Raw genomic sequence first — 19,380 nt, forward strand, 5'->3', positions numbered from 1 at the left:
TTTCATATCTGACTGAAAGAAACTACAAGCTGTCAAACTTGGTATTCAGTTTAGATCCAAAAAGAGTGCAAAGAATCTACTAATGTACAATCATACAACTGACAACTACAAGTCATTTCCCTTTTAAAAAATTAACTATTCTAATTAACAAGGGAAAATATCCTCCCTCTGAATTAGTTTATCTAATTTTCATCTTTATTCAAAGCAAAATGACAATGATTAATTGAAAATTTAATAAGCAGTAATTATTAACTTGGCAAACGTAGTACCAATTAACACTCTATTAAAACTAATTATGACATGTTTCATTCAAGTGTTTGCACTTAATTGTTTCACCCACTTAAAAGCACCTTAATTAAATGTTCTGTTTAATTAAAAACATAGATTCCTAATAAAAATGTTTTACTGTAGATTAAAAATGTAAGAGTTACAAGTACTCCTCTGGTTGCCTAGTTTTCTGAGCTTTGTTTGACATACCTACAGTGCATAACTTATGCAATCATCAAAAACCATCACCTAGCAATCAGTTGCCATGACACTTGTAACCTGATTTCTTAGAGCAGCATTCTTTAAATTATCTAAACTCTACAAACCCAAAGGTATGAACAATTAAAGGACACCTTTTCTAATTAAAGCATGTAATAATTATATGGGATTTATAAAAATATGCTTTCAAAACAAAAATTTTGCCAAAACACTATTACCGAAAAGCTGAGGGCACTTATCTCCACTCACTATCCAAGCATAAATAAATTGGATGGCAGGGACAAATAAGGGGGAACTCAAAGTGGGGAGAGAACAAGGGTTGAGGGAAGTCCTACTCTTCCTCCATATAGTAAAAGCTTAATTTACTTTGAATATTCAAGGTGAATTAAAATTCTAAGTGGCAATACAGGACAATAATTTTTGCTTACGATCAAAGCTGCAGCTTGACTAATTGTGTATGCAAATCAGGCAATTTATATTTAAATTATGCATTCCTATTCTAGTCCCACAGGCATATACAGATCAGCAAAGAGAATTGGTAGGACATTGGCAAGGTGCTTGAATATTTATTACCAACTGCAAACATCCTCTGATCACTTAAAAAGAAATATACAGAAGAAAACATACAGATGCAATTTTATAACCGTTTTAATGTGAGATAGCTCAAATTTTAGAAAGATTTTATTCTGAGGTTTGCTTTGGAGAGTTGTTTATAAAGTTTAGAAAGAAATTGGTCTAACACTCATCATTTGGTAAAAATTTGAATTTCCAAAAATTTGTATGGTATGCTTTCTGTTTATAATAAAATCTCTTACAATTACAATTTTTATATTGAGAGAGGTATACTGGTTATGAATTCAAATTTTATGCAAAGTTGTTTTATACTTATGAAAGTTTTTTGATTCAATGTTTTATTGAGGCATTAATATAAAGACATCATTTATATTTTGCTCTAATCTTAAAGAAAGCATAATACTTCTACTGCAACAAATTAGAGGCTGGTTTTTATCTATGGTTTTCAATGAAGCATTACAAAGTTTTTCTCCAAGCAATATAGAGTCCAAAATTTAATATGTATTTGAATAGAAATATACATTCCTACATTGCTACAAATTAAAAAGACTTTAATAAAAATGTGTGAGTGTCAGAGGAAGGCAAAGGTCACAATTTTTATATCATATATACCAACATGGAATATGCCCTATACATTATGATTTCATTTTATCACAAAGTTATATTTAGAAACCTGCCAAGAAATGAATCCAGTAAATGATAGATAATCCAAAATTTAAAGTAAAATTATATTCTGTTTAAAAAATGAAAATCCCTTCGGTTTTCTTATGCATTCTGAAAGACTATGTTATGTTCTAAAAAAATAAAAATTAATCTGAATGATTAACAAAAGTCATATTTTAAACAAAGCACCAAAATTGATAGCAGTGACATATAGTTCTTCCTTCCTCGGGGATAACACAAATTCAACTAAGGTATTTTTTTTTTTTCTTCTTCTATCACCTCTCTTAACCCCAATCCAAAATTACATGCAGAAGAGGTTTTAAGGAAGAGAAAATAGAAAAGAGGAAAGCGGAGAAAGGAGGAAGATAAAACTGGACAGGTCATCTTCAGTTTTGTGTCTACTTCCAATTGCTTACCACTTAAGGTAGACTTTTTTGGTCTATAGCTACTCAAATGGACTTTATAACAAAGGTGGTATACATTGAGAAAATCTGCTCTCCGTTAATAGTAGCCAAAGGCATGATTAGAAAATATAACAAAAAGAAGTGGAATTATACAATACTGTCAGGTGTTTTGTTTTTTTCTTTCTTTCTAAGGCATTAAGAATTTTATTTTATTTTTGTTTGTTTGTTTTGTTGCTGAGGCATTTGGGGTTAAGTGACTTGCTGTCATAGTCACACAACTAGGAAGTGTTAAGTATCTGAGACCAGATTTGAACTCAAGTCCTCCTGATTTCAAGGCTGGTGCTCTATCCATTGCACAATCTAACTGACCCAAGGATTTTATTTTTAAAAATATAAAAAGCAAATGTAGAAAGACAAAATCTCCTTTATCCCAATAGAAAATTAATCCATTGGTATTAAGATATGGAAAATAAATTACACTACTCCCAAGATGCAAAAAAACAACTTGACATATTCCTTAAACTTTTCCACTGCATCCAGATGGAATATTACTTGGAAGCCAGGATGCTATAAAATTTCTTGCTAAGACCTCAGTACACTAAAACTGATTAATTTCTAGACTTTGAAGAGTCCATTTCTGAAGATAATAACTTCCCAGGGTAGATAATGACTTGCCCAAAGTCACAATGATACTGAGGTCTACTGAATCCAGGTCTGCTGACAATAGAACTAATGGGTTTTCTTTTACCTTCTGTTCTCAATTTTATAAAAAGAGGTTCTATACCCATATTGTATATTTAGAAACTACAAAGTAGGAAAGAGAATAATGGAATGTTATAAAGGAAATGGTAAAAGCTACATTCTAGAAAAAAAGTCTTTCATTCTCAGACTTATACATAGCTAAATCCACATGCATACATACATACACATTTTATGGACAGATGTATATCAAAAAAAAAAAAAAAAAAAAAAAAATTAACCTGAAACTTCAGCTGTCTAGACTGCCTTGACTTGCTGATGAAAGAAATCTTTCTACTTATCAATCCATGCTACTAAAGTCTTGAATACTATCGGATTCCTGATTTTAGAAACAACCACTTAGAAAAACAGATAAATCTTCAAATAACCATGAAAATGAAATGGACAGGATCCAAGTGACCAAAGGAGAAGCTGCCAGTTGCATGGAACCGCAAACACAGCTGAGACAAATCAAAACAAAAATAGAAATCTTTTATAGGAGAAGGGGGAAAGGGCCTCATTTGACTTCTGCCCCATGATTATTGCTGCCAGACCATAGTCTGTCTAATACCTGTAAGTGTAGTACTTCCCAGATCTCTAACTCAGGTAGGCAAACTTATTTGAAACTGTAACAGTTCAAAGCCACAGCAGGCTCGAGTTAAAGTGAAGTTTTCACTGTGTCAACTCTCAATTCTTTCAGCAGATGTATCACCTTGCTTGCCCTTATAGAATGTTTCATTTAGCTATTATTGTACCAATATCACCAAGTTTCTATCAGATCTGAGAGTCTTTTCTTGTATCAGCAAATCAGTGAACACAGCTTGAAAATCTCTGGATTCATCACAAAATATAAAGACAGTTAGAATTAAAAAAGAAACTAAGTTTTTCCTTAGCCCTATTGACTATCAGGGCACGATTATTAAAATTGTTTTAATTCAATATAACCAAAAAAATTTTAAGATATCATCAAAGCGGGTCAAAGAACATTGATGGGAATTTTTCCCCCCCTTTTTTTTTTTTTTTAAGTGTATGTGAAGGCTGTGAGGAAGGCGGAGAAGGCTGAAGTATGCAATTTAATTTTTAAAAAGCCAGATTTTTTTTTTCTGAAAGAAAAATTGCACACAAGCTGAGACCTTGTATGCCACACTTCAGCCTGAAACCATTATAGCCCCCTGAAAATAGGGGTTTCTAATGGAAATATTGACAGCCCCTCAATTATTGTGGCACTAGCAGATGTTGCTATAATAAAGACTATTTCATGTTCTAATCAGGCCTGGTTTAAGAATATTAAATAAGTTTTTTTTTTTTTTTTAAGTTGTTGTTGTTGTTAGCAGTGAGTCCTTTCTTGTCATTCTTCACATCAGTGCATTAACAACTGCACACAGCTGTCAGAACACTAAGCTCATGTTTTTAAACAATTCTTACCAGCTTTCTTCCAGATCTCCTCTGGCACATATCCAGAAGCAGGCCTGTGAAGGAATTCCCGATGTGATTCTAGGAGGAGAGGGGGGGAAGAGAAAAGAAGAAGAGAGGGAGGGAAAAACATTACAACCATTGTTAAGTCACTATACATGATTTAGAAAACTACTCATTTTCTTAGCTCCCTTATTCCCAACAAAAATTGTTTAAAGAAAATTTTACTTTCAGAATTTTTTTAAACACTCAAACCATCAGTTCCTACATGAAAATATTGACATGAGTCTTAACATCTATGGGTTTCAAATTTATCGAGTTTTACTTAATATTTATATTTAGAGTACAATATATAGTTTGGTAGAAGTTTTTTCAGGAGGGAAGAGAAGACATTTTTAATATGGAAGAAAAATCCTTGTTTTTCATTTGTTTGATTAAAGAAAATAAACTGCATTTCATAGTGTTTTTTTTTTTGGGGGGGGGGGAGGACAAGAGGAAGAAAATGTTTGCTAGAAAACAAGAGATGCCAATTTGCTACAACTTTTTGAATGAATAAATTTTGAGAGAAAAAAAAAAACGCAGGGGATCCACTGGGAATTCATGTCCAACTATTACTTATCCTTAAGTGAATCTTATCATATATTAAAACTGACCACTGTTATTTCAAATGAATTTAAAGGAGAGGGAGTTTAATATTAAATTAAAATTTGAGCTTGGATTATGATGAAAAAAATTACTGAAAAACTAGTCAGCATATGACAAAATTCAAGCATGGATTTTAATAGCTAAAATCATTTACATGGATAGGAAACATAATACATAATAAACACAAGGATTGTACATTTTTGTAACCCCACGTGTTAAAATAAACCTAATGGCATGCTCTGCTCCAACATCTACCACATCTGATATATTAAATAAAAATTTTACGTTGGCCAAAGCTTGAAATTTGAAATTTTTGTTAAGAAAAGTAAAATTCTCATTTATCTGGAAGCCAAGTAAATTCAAACAACTGGAAATTTTCTGTACTATCATTTCATGGGAAAAGCAAATGACATTTAAAAAAAGGGGTTCACCCAGAATGTTTGCCTTCCAGACAATATCAGGAAATCAATTGCAAATAAGAAAGATTAGATTTGACATGAAGGGAAAAACTAATCTTTCTAATAATTAGAAGTTTCCAAAAATACAAAAAAAAATTGCCTAAAGAAGTACTTTGATACAGAGTAGAGTGATGCTTCAAAGAAGAGCTAGATGGACGTTGTTAGATACACTGTCATGCAGGTTATCAGCTCCATTTAAGTAATTTCTTAGGTTCCCTTAATCTAAGTCTATTACTCTGTAAACAATATTTTAAAATATAATCTCCCAAGGCGCGTTTATAGTCAAGACATAGCCTAATATCCCACAAAGGTTTATAGATTTACAGGTGGAATGGATCTCAATGGCCATGATTTCAATTCCCTGATTTTAAAGATGGAGAAATTAAGGGCAAGTGAGAGTAAGTGACTTGTCCATTTTGGTCAGAAAGTGCCAGAGGGAAGATGCCAAGCAAGATTTTTTTGATTCCAGAGCTAGTAGCTCTCTCAAATATGCCATATTGCTTCTATCTTCTATAACTCGCAGTGTGATACCAAATGATCTATTTGGTGCCCTTTAACTTTGAGATACTTTAACTCTTTTTTGTGACAATGACTAAGGCACTGAAATAATCTTGTTTAGCCTCATTTTATTGTCAAATATATTTCATTGTATTTTTAAAATACATGGATGACAGTGATAGTACAGACTGAAACATCCTGTTTGGTAGGTTCTTAACAAGAACAAGAACTTATTGTTCTTAAAAGAACAATACTTATACTTTTGAATATATATCAAAGTGAAGGCAATAACTACAAGGTCTACTACATTTCAATTTTTATTAAAAGATCACAGAAGAAATAAAAAAATCACAACTAGTTAAGCACAATTCACTAACATACAGAAAGGACTACTATTTAAGAGTATAGAAAGCACTTAAGGAAGAATTTAAGGATAAATGTATCATGGCAAAAAATAGTACTAAAACATTCAGGCAAAATAGAACATTTGAAAAATTGGAAGAGTATGAAAAAATATTTCCAACAAAAAGTAAACATGTATTATGTATAAAAAAAGCAACTTGCGTTGTCTAAGTTCCTATGAAGCAGAAGTATATCCCATGGTATAGGAGTGGTGGACCATGAGCTCTTAAAGATTGGACCAAAGAAGGGCAAACATGATGAAAAACTGTTTTATCCAGCATCTGAGAATCAACTTAGCTAATAAGGCTCTCCTTACCAGAAAATTCTTTTCACATTTTTTTTCATAGTCTACAAAAATATGGAAGGGTTGCAAATGCTATCACTGGAAGGCATACCCTGCATAGGAATACATATATGATGATGATAATGGTGATAATGAGGATGAAAATGATGGTCATACTAAGGAATGAAAGAGCATTTATTAAGTGCTTTCTATGTGACAGTTCTTATTTACATAGCACTTTGAAAAATGGCTTATAAATATGATTTCATTTAATCATTACTACAATTCTATGAATTCTTTTTCTTTTTTTTTAATCCTCATCTTGTAGATAAAGAAAATGAAGTTTCAAAAGATTAAATACTTGCTCATGGCCACACAACTGCCAAATGTATGAAGTAGTATTTGAACCCTTTTATTTCCTTACGCTACACCACCAAGCTGGATTTATGAAATATTTGTCCAAACAGAATAAAATTACAATACAATATAATTACCTTCATAATTTTCCATTCCCTGAATAATGACAAAATGGGGGCTTGAACACATGTCCAGAGTTCTATTAAATGTACTGTCTCAGTAGTAAAATTCTGATTTCCCCAAGACAACAGATTGTATTCTCAAACACCATGCATGTAGTATGAATACTTAAATATACTTAATTATAGAATGACATATCTAAATCAGAACACTTTGAGGAGCATGCTATAAATAAAGATAATACTTTACTTCACTGGCTACAATGGCTCAATTCCTACACATACACCCCAGTTCCTCAATTACACTCTGCCAGGTTCAAACAATGCACTTCTCTCTGACAAATATGAAAGAACTATCAAGTCCATGAAAAAAAAAAAAATGAGCACTACTCTCCTGAACAATTTTGCAAAATATTTTTTAATGGAAAATGGTGGTAGCAAATATCTTTAAGAAAAAAGACAAGGTTATATCTACTCCAAACCTGATTTAAAGATCTTTGATTAGCTACCAGATGGTACCCATAACTGGGGGGGAAGAAGGGGAGAAGGAGAATGGAAGTACTTATACTATAGAATCTAGAATCCTGCTTTATCATATACTGAAGAATATTATTATAATACACCCATCTGGGTCTAAGAGAAAAGAGGTTTTAAAAAAGCAGCTTTTTTTTTTCTTTTACATATTAAGTAGCACAATCAAGTGTTTTCATATAAGAGGATGATTTTGAACTGATTGAAACACACACACACACACACACACACACACACACACACAGTTTTCCAATCACATAAATTCTTAAGTTAAACATGTTTACCTCCCATGATATCATGCACACAAGCCATTTATTGTTTTAAATTCTCACCTATTTCATAAAGGGACATCATCATCAAATGTGATGATATCAGCCAGATTTTGAAAAAGCATTTTTAAAAATCTATTACCTCTAAATTACCTAGAAAACTTTGATTGATTGTTCTAAAACAAAACAAAAAAAAAATCATTCTAAAATAAGTGATAGGAAAAAAAAGCTGGCATCTTCTAAAAGATGATTTTATCATTACATGTGTGTGTTGAATAAACATTATCTGCACACATAGTGAGGAACTGCCTAACATTCATCAATTATTAGTAAATTGGTAGCCAGCATCTTTATTAACATGATTCATCAATTTATATCTTATTTGAAAGTTGCCACAAGCATTGTGGAGCTTTGTGACTTCTGAACCAAAAACTTCATTGCCAAAGTTTAGGAACAAAAGAAACAACTATAATTAACCATTTTGCTAAATTTCTTCAACATCATTTTAATACACTCTTTCCCCACTCCCCCCAATAGTGATAAACAAATGATTAGGATGAAGTAGCAATGGTACAGGCAACTATGACCAATAATGGACAATTAACTATGAAGTTTACACATACACGCAACAAAATGGGTCTTTTAAAGCACCATGTTATTACATGAGTTTAATCACACTATTAGCTAAATCATAGACTATATGGCTAGGTGATTTTTCTCTATCAAACTGAAAGCCTTGGATTCTTGTGTTTATCTTATCATTATGTATTACATTGTAAAAGGTAATATTAAAAGTTGAAACTTTCTATAAATGTAAAAAACTAAACTGTTTAAAGGGCAATCAAAACATTAGTCACATAAACTTTATGGAAATGTGTTGTATATAATATCTAATGAGAAAACTAAATCAAGTTATTCTTGTTTATTGGTTTCTCTTTGGTACATGAGAGGGTACAGTTCTGAGGCATTCAAAATGAGATAATCCTAAAATAAAAGATGTAGTAACAAAGAACACAAATATTTTCAAAGCAAACAATTAAGAAAAAGAGTAATATTGACGGCTAAAATATTAAAACATAATAATAGGAGAATTTTCTATGATTTTAGCATTCTACTGTGCCAATATTTTCAGAGGGAAAAAATATCTGCTAAACTGTGAATTTCATGAGAAGATGGATAAGTTTTTATTTAAGCTTGTATTCTACCCCCCAAGAACCTAGCACATTGCTCTTTACTTTGAAGCTATTAATAATTATTTGCTGAAATGAATTAAATGTTTGAAATTTCCTGAAGAAAACATATACATATATACACATACTCACACACACACACACACACACACACACATACACACACACAAATTGTGGACAAAGGAGACCAATTCATGTGGGGAAAAATGCCTTAGGGACCATGAAAAAAAGATGAAAGGGCAATCTATGAAGCATGAAAGAGATGGAAGATGGACTACACTTACGACAGAATGGAGACCATTGGATTATAGATACAGCAAGGGCCGCCATCAATAAACATGAAGGGATGAGCTGATAGCCTTTGAAGGACCAATGTGGTCTCATATGGCCCAGGACAGCAATGGTCAAAGCTTGCAGCACCTAGGCAGGGCCTTCATCCTGCAGTGGACAGAATGAGGCTGTGATCATGATGAGGTCTATTACATAAGCCATCAAAAGACAGGAATGGTTTTGTGATTTCATCTTTAATTGCTATTAAGAATGACATTTACAAAACTAATCAGAAAACTGAACACTCATTTTTAAGAAAAAAACCAGCCCAACTGAGTAGTTACTTGTTAATAAGCCTAGCAAAGATAGAGTCTTCAAAAGTGAAGAAATTTGAAGTATATTGGGGGAAATATATATTGTAATTCCTCCCCAGTCCAACATGCAAGCCCAAGTATGATCCTTTTTAGCTCTGTAAATGGTCTTGCAAATTCTTTTGGAAGATGTGATGAAAATGGATAAATAATTAAATGCAAACATGTAGGATAAAATTTGATTTTTTCTACCTAACACTCAAAACTAAGAAAGCAAAGTTATAAATATTTACTAAAATTAGAGAGAAAAATTGTCTACCTCTATATCAATAATTTTCAAAGTGTGTTATGGGGACAATATGGGACTCTACCTCTACATCAATAATTCTCAAAATGTAGTGTGGGGGCTACCTGAAAATTCCCAAGGCCCTTGCCTGGACCGAAGAGGTCAAAACTACTTTCATAATAAAACTAAGATTTTTAATTGTTATTATGGTAAATAAACATCTTCCCATAAATAAAAAGTTATTTGAGAAAACAATCTTCATTAAAAAGACAATGAGATCGTAAAGTTTGAGAATCACTTCTCTAAATAAAGACTGACAAAAGTCAATCTCTTTTTATACTTGTTAGATGAGCATTTCTTGTTTCAAGTTTTCCACTTATTAAAAAAGGATAATGCCTACCTATGAATTATTCTTTCTTTAAAAATATTTTCCAGATAAAAGTGCAAAATGATAACCAGTTTCTTCATCCTGGTTACCAGTGGAACATATGCTTATGACCTAATGTACAGCAATCATTCCTTAAGCAATGAACATTATCCTTACACCAATGAGAGCCAAAATAGCATCTCTACAAATGGCAAATAGCACTGCAATTGATTGTTCCTTTCTTGAGAAAGTAAAATGAGGAAGAATGATCAACTCCTAAGCAAGGTTAATTCTTTGGATAAGGACATTTTTCAAGTTGTTATATTTGAAAGTCAATATTTTCTAAGGACAATCCATCAAAACAAAGGATTGAAATAGTTTTTGTGATTTCCTAATGATTTTTTATTAAGTTCCTGAACTTTCAAAGTGGGTTATTTTGGGAGTTGAGAGGAAATTTTTGTATTTCACACTTTCTAACAAAGATTCAGTCTTATTCAAATCAAAAGCAAGCTATTCTGAAAATCAAATAATATCTTTTACTTCCATCCTCATATATTTCTGGATCTATAGGTGTGATGTATTTTCAAGCTTCAACTTCTGCAACCTCATTTTTAAAATGACTGTAGACATAATTCTATTCTTCTTCAGACTAGCCCAATATTTGTTCTGTGACAATATAAGAGTTCAGAGAAAAAAAGAATGATTGAAAAAGGGTATGAAACTCTCACAAAGATCCCAGAAGAGTCAAAAGTAGTAAAACATTCAGTTAAGAGTAAAAGAATGGCTCAGGCCATTGAAAAGAAAAAAAACATCTAAAGAAGCAAAAAGAAAGGTTGAATGCAAGTTGGAGAGTTTTAGGAATATAGAATAGAAGTAAAGCAATAGTATATTGTTTGCCTCAAAATGTTCAAAGAACTTTTCCAGACCTTTAGAAACATGCTAATTACAATACGTGTTGCCTTAAAGTCAAATATGTCATTTCATTGAGGCTGATTAGTATTGTCCATTTATATTTGGATACTGTTCTGGAAGAAGAATTTCTTCTGCTCAAAAACCAAATCCATCATTTGATCAAAGCTAAAAACCTGTAAGTAATGGTCTCATAAATATATTCTCTAAGACAAATAAATGACCTGGCAGATAAATACTTGAAATCCATCATAAATTCATAAGGATGTTATTTTTCTTAAATAAGCATCATCTTGCATTTCTATTTTATAAAGTATGTTTTTTGTTTTGGAACTTATTTGCATGTATGTCAGAAATTCCATAAATAAACATCAAAAAGTAAACATTTGAAAATTTTCTAAGATAATCTACAAATGACTCTAGAGATGTCATTAAAAATGAAATTTACTATTATTTATAGTGGTAGCAAAAAGGCTATTTGAATGATGAATCCTCAGCCATTTCTCAGCTATAATTCTTGAATCACTCTGGGGCAAAATAATTTTTAAAGATTAAAATAATAAATTAGTCATGTTACTGTTACCATTCCCAAAGTGGATAAAAACAAGGACTATACTATAATAGGGATGAGATTAAAGTCTTATGCGCTGGTCATGCTAAGTCAAATGCTATTATCTTTTTAAAAAATGTTGATACAATGATATCTCTGATATTTCCATATTATGATAGAAATAGTAGAGAGCAATTTTTGAATTTCATTTCAATAGTAATCTGATGGTTTAAACAGTTTCCTAAGTTCTACAACTTATAATCAGCAGTCTAGGCATTGGGAAAATTGGCAAAAAGCATCATATACCCAATCTTTATAAATATTGCACATACTTCTGAAAACAGAACAATTTGAGGAGGGGGGAAGGAAGAGGATAGGATTATTTATAAACCAATAAGATCTGATTATTTTATTGCAAACACCAATATGATTTAATCTACCATTGACCTACCTCAAAAGTCAATCATTAGGGCTATGAATTAGATATCAACTCTGGGAGTACAAAATTATCTGCTTACCCAAAGGACTTCCAAAAGTGGCAAAATTGGGTTCTGAATTTTTAACACAATCACCTTAAAAAGGATTATTTCCAAGTGATACATAATTGTTTTAAGCTTTTCAGTCCATTTCTTTGGAGTCTTAATTACAATGGAATACTTTACCTCATTCTCATATTTAAATACCAAAATATCAATTAAGCTACATTCATTTTGCCTTGCTAGCCTAAGAATTTCACTGTAATCAAAATTAAAAACCAATCAACTCAAAATTTTCTTCTATTAAATAATTACTAAAATGTGCATGGCATCATAAAAAAGTACTATTGCTAACCTATACATTAAAGAGCCAATTTTTAGAGTCAAGCACATTAAAGTGAATGCACAAATGAAATTAAAGTAACTGAAGCTGGATAAAGTTAAATTCCCTGCATCTCTACTGTACTAAAGTCTATAACTTAGAAAACTTGGCATATTCCAGATACCAAAATTCTGATTATATCATGGATTATTTACATAAAGTCAAGAGAAAAGAATGCATAGAAACTTTTATCTATTTTTCCCTAATATTTTTCTTTTAGCCCAATACATTTTTGAAAGTGAAATCTGAAAGTTACTAAATGATTTTGGATAGAAGAAACTATCTATCCCAATAATAACATAATATTTGATAATTACAAATATCTCATTATGTTATCTAAATTTAATAAAGGATCAAAACTTTGGACTGTGCTTGTATCATTCAATTTCCTCTCACCAAAGAGGAACAAGGAAAATATTAATTCAAGCCTTCGTTTCATTCCACACAAAACTGTCTTAATTACTTTCATGTTGATGCATGTCAAGTTTAACCCATTTCTCTTCAATAGGAATATCACACATTTGCCTTTGAAACAAAGTTCAAAATTACAGAGACTCAAATCTACTTTTTATTAAATTCATTAATTACATTCAATTCATATGCTTTGAGCAGTTTTCCTATTTGAGGGACTGATGCATAAAATAAACCATAACTTTTACAAAATAATGTTGCCAAAATGGTAAAAATCTGATCTGTAACAAAGAACACATTTCATTAAATAATCAACCTTTCCCATTATTAGTTCTATTTATACCATATAAGGTACTTGATTGCAGTAAAGTGACAAAGAGATCAAAGTGAGGATTTGATCCTTGCATAATTCAGTTCATTGACTGAACCTTTAACCTTAACTAACTTACACTATAGAGGACTAACTGAAAGAAAAACTAAGACAATGAGACAAAAGAGTCAACTTCCTACATGGAGAAGATGGAATCAGAAAGACTTGGGTTATATATGATAGCTATATATCATGGGTAAATCTGAATGCCAAAGCAGATGAAGATACAAAAGACATTCTAATTTATGTTTGTGAAAAGGATTTACCCACACTGATACAACCAAAAGAGATCCCCAAACAACAAAATAACAACAAAAAAATTACTTCATTATTAAGAAGATAAAATTGTGTATCCTTGTAAAAATCATTAGCAGGTACACAGATTTAAGAATATATTTTGTTTCCTACAGCTTTATCCAACTATGATCATTTTAGAATTTCACTTTTTACATAAGCTGTAAATTTTATAGCTAGCAAAATACAGTTAAAACATTTTATTCTTTGGCCAAAAAAAGAATATTGTAGCTGTTTTATTTCTTTATTAATTTGTCAAAGAACATTAAGCCTTTGGGTTAATAAACTTTTGGGTAGTGTGTTTTTAGTTTTAAGGTATTTTAAATAAAAAAATCTTGCAGCAAGCTACAATTATCTTGAAGAAAAGACTCAGAATTAGAAACCAGAAAACTCAATTTTTTGGGGGGAAGGGGATGTGTTCAAAGTTGTACTGTGTACTATTGGGCAGCTCTGAGGACCATGTTTTCACATGCAAAAGGAAACTTTTGTGACAATATAAAAATTTGCAAATACTTTTAAAAGTTGCATTATTATTATTTCTCATGAAAAAGTTAAAAGGACATCTTTGGAAGTGGCCATACCTAGTGGGACTGGATCTGGATTGACAGGGCTCTGCTGTCTGGAGTGGCTGCTGCTGCTGCTACTGCCACCACCACCTTTTTTTAAGTCTTCTGCATCACTGTATCGACGGATCCAGTAATTGAGCTCCTCCCTGTCGGCTTCCTGACATCGCCGAAGCACAGTGAGAGATCGCCTTGTTTTTTCTACCATGTCCATAATACAATTTAAGAGCTATTGGGGAGAAAACACAGGAAACTACATGAATGAGAAGGTAAATCATGTGACATGACCATGAAGGACTTAAACCATTTAGACATTTATTTATTTGGTGTTCTGGCTTGTAATTCAGGGTCAATTTAAAAATCATGCCACGTTGATGCCAACGGCAAGTAGACAAGTGAGACAATGAAGAAAAACTCACTTGAGGTTTTCCCCAGTTGGATAACCCTGTAAAATGCTAAAGAAAATTAAATATAAAGAGTAACATTTCATTTAATTTAGTTCTTCTTGACCTAGAACTAGTTTAAATTAAAATATTTTGCTTACTGTTTTCTATGTAATCCTATGAATTTTATTTTATGTATTTATTATTCTGAGAAGGGGCTCAGAGACTTCACCAAATTGACATACAAAAAGGGAAGAATCCCCAATTTAACTGTCCTTAAAGATTTAAGCTCGTGTGCAAAGTTGTATTCCTTTCCAGAATCCAAATATATACAGTCTTGAACACTCCTTAGAATATGTTGTCACAATTGTGTTATTAGCAATAGAAGGAATATAGTGCAAAAACTAGCATTTTTAAAATTAGATTTAACTTTAAACGGGTAATTTTTGACATAAACATTTGTTAATATCTTTACATGGTCAAGGTGTTTCCATTCTTCTGCCCATTCTCTGTCTGTTAGTCTGTGATCAATCATTTCTTCTTGACGTGTGCCATGCAACCCTACAAAAGAAGACAAGAGGATCTATTTACTCCCAAAGCACTCATCACATCCTCCATATGGATGCAGATATATATGTTACAGCATATGTACATAAGCTAGTTCATTTGCAAATAGGTATGCTTATCAGTGAATGGGTCAATCCATTAGCCCTGTCTGAAAACAGAAACACATTAAAGGCCATTCTCAGAATCGATAGAATATTGGAGATGGAAAATTGGACGATGGAAAAGATGGAAGATTGAAAGGTTATTCGCTTCAAGCTTCTCACTTTAAAGATAAGTAAACTGAGGCCCCAAAAGGTTATATATTTTACTCATTTTTGTCAGTTATTACACCTGAATTTAAATTTCTCTTACTCTTTGCTGATAGATGTGGTTTCTTGGTATTTAGCTTATATTGCTTTTTAGTGAAAAAGCCAGGAGTATAAAATTCAGATTTCCTAACTACAAAAACGATATTCTTTTCTTATACAGCAATATCAAGACTAAACTGAAGATCAAGGCATGCAAAATTAGCCTACCAACAAGGAAATTGTAAAGTTCTATCAACTTGAGATAAGAATGGCAAATATAAAATCATGACATCAAGTAAAATATTTGTGACACAAAAAGGTTTTGAGAATTTGAATTTCAAAAGTCATGGAAAAAAACCAAAAATCATTCTTACTTTGGCACATGTTTTCTTATCTAATCCCAAGATACCAATTCTAATAGATTAAAATACTCCTAACAGGTAGGTTCCATTTCCATTTCTAAGTGAATCTTTACCAATACATCAAGCTTTGGCATACAAACATGTTTCTACTTCTTTAAGAACATGTTTCTACTTGAGATAGAGGAAATGATATAATATCTAAGTTAATATGAAAAAACTACATTGAACTTATCCAAAGCTCAATAATCATTACTGAGAATGTCTTTATTAGATATGAGCCAAGAAATAAAAAAATCTTCCTTAGGAAGTATAAAAATTCTGTTTACACCATGATTTATTATAAGATGAAAATTATCACTGCTCAAGAAAGAAGTAAATGCTTTGAAATTGAATAACAATATTAATCACCATGGAACCTAATTAAGGTTTTCATCAAAAAATTATCTTACTGAAAGGATACACTGTAAGACTCTCTAGCAATATCTGGAAAATTATCGCTCCCTCAACAGCTCCAAGTATGGAACAATAGCACAATCTACTTTGTAATCTACAGAACACACTTGATTATGCATAAAACCTATAAGCTTAAAATACTTTAAATTTAAATCTTACTTTTGGATTTGCCTCTAAGTAGCCTTTTTTTCTAAAAAAGAAACTATAATTTTGGTCATAAAATTAAAACTATCAGGGATCTTAAACATCTCACAGACTAAACATTAATTCCATGTGAGTTAATTCGGGTCAGCCATTCAATGAATATTTTTGAATGGTCCTCTATGTGTCAGGCATTGTACTAAGTGCTAGGGATATCTGTGCCTCAACAGCAGGGCGGGGAGAGGGAAAGCACTAATCTAGAGAGTCCAATAAAAAAGGAACCTGGAGATTTTGAGAAGAGTTCTTTGTTCAGCTCTCCAATTCTCCAATCAGAAAGAAAAAAAGTACTCATGAGGTATAAGTAGGAAGGCTGATGCAATATCAATGGATGGGGAGTTGCCTGATCCAAAAAGGGCAATGATTTGTCTAATATTATATAGATAACAAGTAGTAGAGTCATGATTTGTAATTCAAAATTCTCTAACTTTAAAACCAGAGTTCTTTTCGTTACACACTGGCAGTGGTTATAATCTCCATGACTGCTCTAAAGAGACAACTTTTAGATTTAAGGTAAATGTCCAAGTACAAAGGCTGTCAATCTCTAGATCTAAAAGCTGGAATACAACTTACTTTCCATTTTGTTGAAATCAAAGTAAAAGGGATCCAATTTATAGTATTGTTGTGGTTTCTTTTAAGAATGACATGAAGTTGCTAATGAACCATGACTATTTTTGGTCAACTATAATCATGAGAATTTATGTGAAAAAAAAAGATTACATGAAACAATTATCTTTGCTATTTTGTTTTTAATAAGATAAATGATCTTTTATGGGATTCCCATTAAGGAAGTAAAAAAAAAAATCTTCAATACTTAAAGAAATTTTTAAAAACGAGTTGCCTGTTGAGAAAAAAGTAACCTGGTAAATATTTCTTGCTAATTTGCACAATACTAGCACATGTATAATGGAAAAAGAAGTATTTAGCTACTGCTCTGTTTGTTTTGATTATTTCAAGTTGAAATGTTTGCAAATATGCAGTTTTTGTTGACTTATTTGTTGGCTGTGTTTTTTGGGGGGAAAGCATTACTGTTAAAATTAGTCATCGCAGAAAGAACTGCAAAATGATGAAGATGTAAATGTGACAGAAGCAACTTGCATGAGGGAGAGATTTTAAGATTTCTTTTAAAGGACAAATGCAGAGCTTTTTAAAATTTCAAAAATTCCACAGACGAGATCAATACTCTTAAGATTTCTTGACATTTAGAGGGACACAAGTGAGCAAGCAGCAAGAACTTGTTTGTAACTTCATTTAATTGATCTGAATTGCTGGTAATAAGCAATTGAGAAATGTTTCTGTGCCCAAGAACTTATTTGCCTTGTCAAACCAAGGAAGAGCCAACAGGTCTAATTTGGCTCTTTTTATGTATGTTAACCATCTGTCACAAGAAAACAAAAATGCTTGCTCTGAGAGGAAAATTGCAATGCTTTAAAAGTTTATATTTATTCATATGGTAGAAGTGAGAACAAATTCCAACATACATTGCCAATCTTATTGATCTGTAAATGGCTATTAAAATGGAAAGAACTAGAGGAAAATCAATCTTAAGAGTCAGTGAATAGCAAATTTTTGTTCATGTAGTTTAGATGTTTAGTAGAAAATGTTAAAACTATTGGTGCACCTAAATTGGTGGTTCTACTATCTAATAAATACATTTAAAAGAACTCTAATTTTCTTTTATAAGCCAGCATTACTTTATTACACAACTCAATTATGATGAAAACACTTCTGTTTGAAAGAAAAAAAAGATAGTAGAGATTCATACTCAAACTAGGAATAGCAATGAATCAATTCCTATATGGAATGCCATTCCTCAAAATGGCAGCCTGAGAAACTAGTTCCATGTTTCAAGGGTAAACTTTACACTGATTGATTATAAAACTTTGAAAGGTGGGCATTTATGTCCAAAACCCAACACTTAAAAAAAACCAATCTATTATAATTAGTATTGAGAATATAATTTAAAGAAAAAATGCTCTAAAGAGATCATTCATGACTATATAATTCTTGCATATAAATAATTACTTTCAATGTTCTAAATCACAATTGATTATAGAAATGCATATTGAAATTAACTCTAAGGGACCACTTCATACCTTTCAGATTGACTAAGATGTCAGTAAAAGATAATGACAAATGTTGAAGGGGCTGTGGGGAAACTGGGACATTAATACATTGTTGGTGGAGTTGTGAACAGATGCAACTATTTTTTTTTGGCGGGGGGGTAGGAGGGAGGAGGGGCTGAGGCAGTTAGGGTTAAGTGACTTGCCCAGTGTCATAAGGCCAGGAAGTGTTGAGTGTCTGAGGCCAAATTTGAACTCAGGTCCGCCTGACTTCAGGACTGGTGCTCTATCCAGTACTGATCCCATCTATTCTTGAGAGCAATGTGGAACTATGCCCAAAGAGCTGTCGAACTGTGAATACCCTCTGATCCAGCAAATGGGCTTATAACCTAAGGAAATCATAAAGAGGGGGGGAAGGGGGAATACATGTCCAAAATGTTAATAGCAGCCCTTTTTATAGGGACAAGGAATTGGAAATTTTGTTAGATTCCCATCAATTGGGGAATGGATGAATTATGGTATATGAATGTACTAGAATATTATTTTTCTATAGGAAATGATGAGCAGCTGATTTCATTTAGAAAAGCCTACAAAGATTTACATGAACTGATGCTAAATGAAGTGAGCAGAACCAAGAGAAAGAACATCGTACAGAGTAACAACAAGATTATGTGATGATCAACTGAGATAGAACTGGTTCTTTTCAACAATGATTCGTGGCCATTCAAATAGACAAAAAATAGAAAATGCCATCCACATCCAGAGAGAGTAGAATAAAGTCTGAATATGAATCAAAGCATAGTATTTTCACCTTTTTGTTGTTGGTTGCTTGTTCTTATTTTCATTTTT

General features: G+C 31.9%; 1 protein-coding gene across 8 annotated transcripts in view; it reads right to left on the bottom strand.

Moving 5' to 3' along the window:
* The window catches only part of RUNX1T1 (RUNX1 partner transcriptional co-repressor 1), a 174,899-nt gene that overhangs the window by 19,135 nt on the left and 136,384 nt on the right, over nt 1–19,380 (bottom strand). For all 8 annotated transcript variants that reach the window (XM_051970836.1, XM_051970839.1, XM_051970842.1 and 5 more), the window contains 3 exons: nt 15,077–15,162; nt 14,237–14,447; nt 4,290–4,358 (listed from right to left, as the gene is read on the bottom strand). In XM_051970836.1, the coding sequence (XP_051826796.1) occupies nt 4,290–4,358; nt 14,237–14,447; nt 15,077–15,162 (366 nt within the window). The remainder of the gene's footprint in view (nt 1–4,289; nt 4,359–14,236; nt 14,448–15,076; nt 15,163–19,380) is intronic.

Source organism: Antechinus flavipes, chromosome 1 (assembly GCF_016432865.1).
Source record: "Antechinus flavipes isolate AdamAnt ecotype Samford, QLD, Australia chromosome 1, AdamAnt_v2, whole genome shotgun sequence".
Classification (NCBI taxonomy): Eukaryota; Metazoa; Chordata; class Mammalia; order Dasyuromorphia; family Dasyuridae; genus Antechinus; species Antechinus flavipes.